The sequence below is a fragment of the Eurytemora carolleeae genome, unplaced genomic scaffold, assembly GCF_000591075.1.
Source record: "Eurytemora carolleeae unplaced genomic scaffold, Eaff_2.0 scaffold1135, whole genome shotgun sequence".
In the NCBI taxonomy this organism is placed as follows: domain Eukaryota; kingdom Metazoa; phylum Arthropoda; class Copepoda; order Calanoida; family Temoridae; genus Eurytemora; species Eurytemora carolleeae.
In genome coordinates, this window is record NW_019397144.1 from 8716 (window position 1) to 18669 (window position 9954).

A 9954-nucleotide genomic window follows, 5' to 3' on the forward strand; every position below is an offset into this window, starting at 1 on the left:
AGGCTTTGACATCCGTCTTTTGTTTACATTACCGCCCAGCGACAGTGCACTGCAGTACAAAAGATGTGTACACTTCTGAAATAAGTTTCCTTGCATTACATCCTTTGGTAAAATTAAGTTAGCTCCGTTACGCTTTTGCATTTCCTGTTTTAAAGCTTTAGTTATATAACCCCAATTTTCTAACGTTCCACTTTCGGTAAATGTTTTCAGTTACCTTACGTTACAAATTCACTTGTTTTTAGAACTAAATGGCGACAAACATTTTGTTTTAAAAAAACGCCCTTTAGACATAGTTCTGCACGTTGCAATACATTTTAGTGCAGAAAAATCTTTTGATAATTAAAAATAACACGAATTTTCCAATTGATAAAAAATTTTGAATTTTAATAAATATTTTTTTTTCTAGATTTTTCCACCTAAAACATGAACCTTACCAACTAAAGTTATGATTTCACATAGTCCAATAAACATGAAACACAGCAATTGTGTAGTGTACACTGTACACCCGTTCCACTTAATAAGTTGATTTTTTGCTATTAGTAAGTCATTTGCTTCATAACATTAAATGCATATATAAAATGTCTTAAATGTCGTCTTCCTTTTCCAGAGTTTGAGAGGGTTCCATCAAACAATGGCAAATCAAAAACCAAAAATGTCCAGGAAACATTTACAAGATTTGAATTTTCACTAATAGCATGTTACAAAAAAATCGTTTACACTTTAGAAAGGAACTAAGTTTTTGTCAAATATACTAATCCCTAAATCTTTCCAACCTGATGGTTAAAGCCTTAGATATATCAATATTAAAGGTCTACGACATCGGGTTGCAAAGATAAAGTAATGTCCCAGAAACATTTAAAAGACTTGAATTTTCACTAATTTTAGCATGTTACAAAATTTTTAATTTTTACTAAAAACAGTCCCGTTTATAATCTGTTTACACCTGCCTTTATTTAACAAATCAGAATACTTATTCAGTATCAGGCTTTTTTAGTTTACACTTTAGAGAGGAACTAAGTTTTTGTCAAATATACTAAACTCTATATCTTTCCAACCTGATGGTTTAAACCTTTGATATTTAAATATCAAAGGTCTACGACTTTATTGGAGTTTGCGGCATAAACTCATTTCTTTTTAAACTTGAAATGAAAAACCATTAGTCTTTGCTGTCACATTCATCAGTCTTCTCTTACATTAATAGATTTTTGAAACGTTTTGTATTGGCAGAATTATTGTTACAATTTTGAAATTTTTACTCAGCCCTCATAACCTTCCGTTTTATAACAACATTTTCATCAGACATATATAAAATGTTAGACTTATCAATTAAGTATTTAAAGAAAATTTATGAAACGTTTTGATTTACAGAATTACATCTTTTTTAATGTTTAACGTTGCACTATTGAAATATATAAACAGAAATGCATTTTTAGTTATACAACGTTACACTTTCTAAAATTTGAACTTAGAAATAGAAATTCTTTCATTAGATATGCTATCAAATCACAATTGATTTTTCAAACGTTAGATTTTCAAGCTCCACATTGAAACAAAACATTTCTTTACGTTATGTTCCAAAACGATGCAAATATTAGAAAAATACCGTTACATCTATATATAAATTTGGCTTGTCTTGGTGTTAGTCTGTTTGTCTGTTTGTCTGTTTGTTTGTATCCAATAAACGTCAAAACGGCTGAACCAATCGGGCCCAAATTTTGTGTGGGACCTCACGTGACCTCAGGGAAGGTTTATGAATGATCAAAACTTTAAAAATTTGTGTTTAAAAGTTTTTTTATTTTTGAAAAATTTTGAAAATGCGCAAAAAATATTATGAAATCCGCAAACTTTTTTTGTTTTTGTTTTATACTGTACAAAGAGAAGATGTTCAGAGATAAAGCCACAATTAAAAGTTGAAATAGAAGATGGGCGCGAAGCGCCCTAAAAGCCCAGTGTATATATAAATTTGGCTTGTCTGTCTGTTTGTTTGTATCCAATAAACGTCAAAACGGCTGAACCGATCGGGCCCAAATTTTTTGTGGGACATAAAGTGACCACAGGGCAGGTTTATGAATGATAAAAATCTTTAAAAAAATGTGCTTTAAAGGTTTTTAATTTTGTAAAAAAATTTAAATTCTTGAAAATCCGTGAATTTTTTTTTAAAATTCCGCAAAATTTTTTTCTTCTTTGTTTTAAAATGTAAACAAAAGAACACGTTCACAATTTAAATAGAAGATGGACGCGAAGCGCCCTAAAAGCCTAGTTGCCATAAAACGCTAACGTAAGATGTACGTTAACGATAGATATAATCATATAAGCACCGTTAACGTTAACGTTAACGTTGAGCGTTCACGTTACATATACATACAGTACACATTTGTCCTGAAAAGAAGTAATTAAGTCTGATTTTACAAAACCATATTTAGTGCAATTTTTACATTACAATATGAAATACAATGGCAGGCTAGATTTACTTATGAAAATATTTTATTAAAATAATAAATAAAAATCATAAAAATAAAATTGTCTATACTAAGATTTTTAACTACACAAAGAAAACATTATTTTCCTTAAAAATGTAAATTTCGAATTTTTTTTTCTTATTTCTAATTTGTTGGAGACATTAATAGATCCGTCCATTGTTTTCTATTTTCTCCTATATCCATTCTTCCTCCCCAACTCTTCTCTGTGTCTTCTACTCTTCTCTTTTTATCCTCTCCATGGTTTCTCCTGTTCAATAATCAGAAAGATGATATCTAGTATCTACAGCATGAGAAATTTTGATAACGGATTTCATTGATTTTTTATGCACAGAATCGGCATTTTAAAGGGACTGTAAAGGAAAACTGAAAAGGGGTATAGGCTGAAACCTAAGTTACTTCGGAGTTGATCGAAACTCTTGCGAAATCTATCTGATGTTCCTGTCTCGAGAAACTGATGAAAAACTGTGTCTTTATACCAAAAGCGGTATATACCAAATTTTGTATAAAAACGGTAGAATGAAACAGATCATATTTAGTAAATACGCAACTAATCTGAAAACAACGATATCCCAGAGGAGCCTTAGCAACTTAAGTTTGCTCCTATTATTATTTGAATTTAATCATTTTTCTTTTTTGAAAGATATAACTTGATTCTCTATGAAAGAATACTCGAGAATTATGAGAAAAATTAAAATTATAAAATAATAATAAGAGCAAACCTAAATTACTTAGGCTCTTCTGGGATATCGTCGTTTTCAGATTGGTTGCGTATTTGCTGAATATGATCTGTTTAATCCTACTATTGTTATACAACATTTGGTATATACTGATTTTGGTATAAATTTGACACAGTTTTTTATCAATTTCTCGATACAGGAACCTCAGATAGAACTCACAAGGGTTTCAATCAACTTCTTAGTCACTTGGGTTTCATTATAGCCTATACCCCCTTTCAGTTTTCCTTAATAGTCCCTTTAAGCACACCTTTTATTAAGTTGTAGTATAGGGAAATTCAAATTCTGCAATGTAGTTATTGTCTAAAGCTGAACATGAACAAATCCTCATGTCTTGAATTGGTGATTCATGGTTTGTCCGTATACTCTAGATAATTACTACATTTAAGAGCTACAAATACCATGCTTAAACCCACACTATATATTCATTCGCAGATTACTGAAGTATATTTAGAGTGTTAAATAGACGGTTATATAGATAGTTCAGCGACATAGCTCAAATTCATTTAATTCAGTCCCGGATAATTTATCAGAAAAAAAGTGTTCCATAAATAAACATTGCAATAATACACTTTTTTAGGTTTAAATTTTTTTTTTCTGACCTTGAATCTATTTCCTTTTTCCTCTGCAGTCCTCGGATAATTTTACTCGGAACATTACTTCTTCTATTCCCTCGGAAACTCCAGTTCCGATTTTCAGAAACTTTTTCCTAAACATTTTTATTTTAGACCAGCTGAAGGGCCCGGCGTTGCCCATGGAAAAAAAAACATTTTCGAATTTGTTTAGCCTATGTGCACGGCCACCCATGAGTGTACACAAAAATTTCAGCCCATTCGGTCCAGCCGTTTGGCTGGCTATAGGCAACATATATATATATTAAAAATACGAATGTCTTGTTTTATTTTATAGATAAAGATTCAGGTCCACCTGACTAAAGACCTTTAAAAACAGAATTGGTAATATATACAGCTTCAAATTCGAATTCAAGACGACATCCTGTAAATTCTTCCGATGTCCTCTTTATATATGATTTTGACTGTATCACGCTTGAAGGCATGCCAGTGGAAAAAAGTGGTCACTAGGGACATTAAATCCCGAAGGGCAAGGGAAATAATGTGATGACTTTAGGGATATAAAATATTTTATTACCTTTCTAGTGTTTCTACGTGTTCCCGTGGAATCAGCTCCAGATCTGTCAATTTTTTTCTCACTGGGAAATAATTTTCTGCAAAACAAATTTCATATAAAATTTTCTTTTACAATGGAATACAATGCAAAAATGATTTCTTGGTAACTTAAAAGTTCCGTAAGTTTAATTTGTTTAAAGAAATTATATTTTTCATTGATTCTACCTCATTTTTAACATTTCCTGGGAAAAGAAATCCTCCTTCAGAGAAATATCTTTCTGTTTGTATCTTGGAGGAATCAGTCCAGTTTCTACAATTCAGACATTTTTTAGAAGCTCTTAAAAATCAGCGTAAAAAGATGGATTTTGAAACACAATCTTGTAGCTTTTCAACGCCAATAATGTCGATAACGCCAAGTCGTCTTTATATTAAATATAGTTTATGAGACTAAGCTATTCAGTGTACAGTGTAAACTAAAGGGTTTGAGTTTTTGCAACAAACTCAAATGTTTAATTTCATATCTTTTCAATCTCGATGTTAGAACTTGGACTATTTAATCTAAAAGAATTTCTAGTTTGAAATATCAAAGGTCTAAAACATCGGGTTGCATAGAGAAAGGAGAAAATCAGAGTTTGTGGAAAAAACAAAATTTTCTAGTTAGCAAAAGTGCCAGGTCGTCTTGATATTATCCACTGCACATGTACACTTTAGTAATTATAAAAAATAGTAGTTTTTATATCACATATCATTTTAACATCATAATGCTCAGTGTTTAAAGTTGTTTTTATTTAAATACTTTCCACTGAAGATTTCTGACAACCAATCATGTTGTGCACTGTATTCACTGTCAAAAATGCGCAGGTAGGCTTAATTATTTATTTTGTTATAAAATCTGTTTAGTTATTGTTATAAATTAATTAGATTATTTGAATTTTATAATAAAACGCGTTTGGCAAATAAAAACGTTTTGATAGCAAAAATTTAATTTGTCATACCTACATTTTTTTATTGTTTTACCTAATTTTCTAATTCCTATTCCAATTGAACGCTCACTATCTCCGCCGTGGACAGCTGTATGAAGAACGGCGGGTGGGTGTGGGTTGGCGGTGGGATGAGAGGAGGCGGGGAGGGGGTTGGAAAGAATAGGTTCTAAACTAGGACTGGAGGAAAGAAGAGAATTTATTGAAGGACGAACATTCATCATTCGTTTAGTGACAGATCCGAACATGTTTCTAAAATCAGATAGAGGGACTGGTCACTTTTAATTGTAAAAATTGCACAAACAACCATTTAAAACCAATTTAAACCAATTGCAATGCTCCAACATAAATGATCAAGCGGATTTATATACTTAATATCTATTAATATATATATTTTTTAATAAAATGTGAAGTTTAAAAACTTAGATATATTTGCTATTTATATTTACTATAATTCTATACCTGAGATTTCCCATTAGAGATTTCATCCCAGTCTGCACTCCACGGAGCAAATTATTTCTAAAGGTTTAGATATATCATAGTAGTGATATTTTTTATTGTTATCTAAATATATAATAAAGCATTTTGCTCTTGTATATATATTTATATATATGTTAGCTATAACAGGTCAAACTGCTAAACCAAATTGGCTGACATTTTTTATATTTTTTTTTAAATATGCAATATTTTTTTATTAATTCAATCTTTTTAAGTGTTTCAACGCAACGCAGGGCACTTCTGCTAATTATGAATATTATTATTATTTTTTTAACTTTAATTTTTATATACTTTTACATTTTGCAAGCGAAATTAGTTGCAAGCAAAACTAGTAGTATGTTTTGCAAACATATATGGTGACGCTATTTTTCATTATTTACATACAGTTGACAATCGTACAGTTAACTAGGGTTTCCAATCGGGATTCCGTTGTGCGCAGTTACGGGAAATGATTGCTTAATCTTGCGCCATTTCATTGCGCGGGATTGGTTTATAATTGCGAACAGGGAAGCAATTAAATATTTACGGAATTGCGCGGAATTGTGTGGAATTGTGCGGAATTGCACAAAATTGGGCAAATGCGGGGAATTGCGTGCAGTGGAATTGCTTTGTAAAGGCAAAAGAAATCAATACTTTTGAATTATGACTCACAAACTTATGCAGCAGAAACAAGAATGGAAAGATGAGAAGCTATCTCTGTAGATTTTAAAATAATCGAGGGTCTCTTGAAATTTTTCCAATTTAAATTTTCTTGTGGTTAAGCTACTAATTTAATTAATAATTTGATATACTACATTTTGTGGTTAAAATTGTAATTCATGGAATAGGAAGACAACATTACAACATTACAGTGTCGTTTCAATCTTCACGGTATAGGAAGACAACATTACAACATTACAGTGTCGTTTCAATCTTCACGGTATAGGAAGACAAAATTACAACATTACAGTGTCGTTTCAATCTTCACGGTATAGGAAGACAAAATTACAACATTACAGTGTCGTTACAATCTTCACGGTATAGGAAGACAGCATTTCAGTGTCGTTATAAAGCAACAAAAAAAACTTTAATTAGTGACCTATTAAATAACTTATTCAGTTAAAGCAGACCTATACTCTAAAAGTCGTCTTCTTTTGCCAGAGTTTTCTAGTTATCATGCTGTATATGAATATTATAAAATAATCAAACTTACGCTAGAAACAAGTAAATTGCTTTTTTAATTAAATATGTTTAGTGCTACAAAAAAGTATTTGTGAGTTTGTAAGGTAAAACCAAAGGCTATGGCGGTGCGACACTTGAAAGTCGAGGATTTCTTAAACTTGATGACCAACTTTCAGAGTTGTCTGGATTTCAGTGCGTTCCATTAGGCTTAGATTACACATTCTCAAAAAATTGAAACACAAATGCAAGAAAGTTGGACGAAATTACGCACTAATGTGCGCAATTGTTACGGAATTGCATGCAACTAAATTCACGTGCGCGCAAGTAAAATACCCATGCATTGGAAACCCTACATTTAACGTTTTTTTAAGGTCTTTTTTAACAAGTTTGGTACTGATTAAACGTTTGTTTATTATTATTATTATTAGTAGTATTATTATTATTATTATTATTACTATTAATTTAACACGTGCACAGTTATACCTTGTTTAGCTTGACACGTGTTTTCTCATCTACATCTGGTGTTAGCAGATTATTTACGGAGATAACATCAAACGGAGACTAGAGCAGACAAATCAAATATTATTCATTCACAAAAATATAGATTTGTTGTTAAAACTAGTAAGATGTCTAAAAATTAATATTTTATGGAACTTAGACTCTAAAACGAATATTTTTTAAAGTGTAATTCATGTTGTATAATATCTTTATAGTTTTCATTGTATGCTTGAGAGACTCAGACTAAGAAATGGATTTCATATTGATTTCCTTAGTTGTAACCAACAGATCTGCTTGGCTGGTCGGAATTCCGTCAACAAATACGACATTTAGCTCGTTCTTATTTCCTCTAATCATTATTAGTTACGAATTTAGTGTAGTGTAGTGTATTGAAGTGTATTGTAGTGTATTGTAGTGTAGTGTAGTGTAGTGTAGTGTAATTTAGTGTATTGTATTGTATTGTATTGTATTGTAGTGTAGTGTAGTGTAGTGTAGTGTAGTATAGTGTAGTGTAGAGTGTAGAATAATGAAAAGATCCCTGAGAGATGAAAGCTCAGCAAAAAAATCGTTTTCAGATGAAAATCCGCCATCTCTTCTTTTTCCTGTTTTCGTTTTCTTCTCACTAATCTCCGTAGTTTTGTCCGTCATTTTCGTCTCCGCTGCTGTCGGAAAATTGAAAACGATTTCAGGTTTTGGTTTAGGAGTTGATTTTCTCACGTATGTGTACGGAAAACGGCTGCCGCTAGTTGTGGTTTCTATCTGGCCGTTTTCTTGAATTGTCATGGCAGCAAACTAGAACAGTTTAAGCACAGATTAAACGGATAAATCTGAAATATAATTACTCAGAAATTATTGATAAGGATTAAGTATAATTAGTAGCTGGGTGATCAGCTAACCGCCCACCAGATCTCAATAGTAAACATGTTAAATAGACTTTATGCTAAATTTTAATTATTTAAGTAAAAAACATTTTCCAATGGGCCAAAAATTAAATCAAAAAATTACTACATATACAAAATAATTAATTGGAAAATTTCATGCATGTTATTTAAAAATTTTGAAAATAATTTGAATTAGCGCACGAAAATCTATCAAAATCTTTCACAAAGAAAAATCAATTTCGAGTCTGAATTCAGCATAAATTTGCAAGAAAGTGATGAAAGTGATGAAATGTTCAAAAAGAGAATTTAAATAAATCCAAAGGTCTGTAAAAAATTCTCATATCAGATTATGCACATGGGGATATAAATAGTTTTGATTAAGGTACTCTGGTACTCTGGTACTCTGGTACTCTGGTACTCTGTATAATCCTTATGACAAATATGTTTCCTAAGGAGCAATATTTAATCGTTACCTTATTCACAGTACTGGAAACCTTCTTTCCAAAATCTCCAATAAGATCTGTATTTAACCAATCAGGTTCATAGAAGCCCCCCTGCAGTACTCACAGAACCATTTTGTAAACAATTATTAAAAACATAAACTGAACTTGCAAAGGAAACGAGTTTTTGCCACAAATTCAGATCTTTAGTCCCCATATCTTTGCAACCAGATATCGTAGACCTTTGATACTTCAAACTATGAATTCTGTTTTAAGAAGGTTTATTTCCCAAGCGGCAACTTACGCAGGGTATTTTCCCAAGTGACAACTTCCCAACTTTGTAATTTCCCAAGCGGCAACTTCCCAAGCCTCAAAAGGCCTAACCTAACCTTTGGGAAGTTGCCTCTTGGGAAATTGCACATTTGGGAAGTTGCCACTTTGGAAATTTGCCCTTGGGAAAACACCTAGCACCCCTTACGATTTACGATTGGACTTACGAGAAACACTTTAAAGTACAATTAAATACACTTTTTAGAGACACCCTGTAGTTGTAAATACACTTTTTAGAGACACCCTGTAGTTGTAAATAATTAATTCCGAGAGTTCTCTTGAACCATATTTTCCTTAGAAAATTCAAAAATAGCTTTTGAAATAAATCTTTAAAAAGACACAAGATCTTAAAAAATGATGTGAATGAAAATCTTCAGCGCTTAATTTTTATATATTTTTTTAAATCTTTAAAACAAGATTTGTTTCGATCACCTAACTTATATATCTTAAATTTAATAACGATATAAATATCTTAGAAACCACCAAAAAAAGAACATATTTGAAATCTATGAAACTAAAAACTCAGAAATATAAAGATATATAGATTTCAAAAATATAAAGTTTTAAAGCTCTAAATGTGGATTTCAATCTAATTAAAGAAATTACTTACAGAGAAATCTGTGCAAGTCCAATATAAGATTAGATTCTAGGTGTTCATTTGTTTTTGATTGTATAAAAACATTGATGTATCACCCTCTACCTCATATCTATTGAACCATGAACAGTTTACCGTGTAAGGATTGTATAAGGAATCTGTTTAAACCGCGAAACCATCGAAAAATACCCGTGGTTCAAGGTTTAGATTTATTTCTAGCCAATCTTGTT

General features: G+C 31.3%; 2 protein-coding genes across 2 annotated transcripts; both read right to left on the minus strand.

Moving 5' to 3' along the window:
- Nucleotides 1–2397: 2397 nt before the first annotated feature.
- On the minus strand, nt 2398–5843 carry LOC111712312 (uncharacterized). Its single transcript, XM_023486886.1, has 6 exons — nt 5784–5843; nt 5359–5573; nt 4567–4651; nt 4364–4439; nt 3817–3923; nt 2398–2727 (listed from the first exon to the last, which is right to left on the minus strand). Exons 1-6 carry the CDS (start codon nt 5807–5809, stop codon nt 2604–2606), a joined length of 633 nt encoding a protein of 210 aa, XP_023342654.1. The 5' UTR covers nt 5810–5843; the 3' UTR covers nt 2398–2603.
- A 1614-nt stretch (nt 5844–7457) lies between these two features.
- LOC111712309 (uncharacterized) lies at nt 7458–8909 on the minus strand. The gene is made up of 4 exons (XM_023486884.1): nt 8833–8909; nt 8017–8270; nt 7749–7827; nt 7458–7541 (listed from the first exon to the last, which is right to left on the minus strand). Exons 2-4 carry the CDS (start codon nt 8259–8261, stop codon nt 7458–7460), a joined length of 408 nt encoding a protein of 135 aa, XP_023342652.1. The 5' UTR covers nt 8262–8270; nt 8833–8909.
- Nucleotides 8910–9954: the final 1045 nt, after the last annotated feature.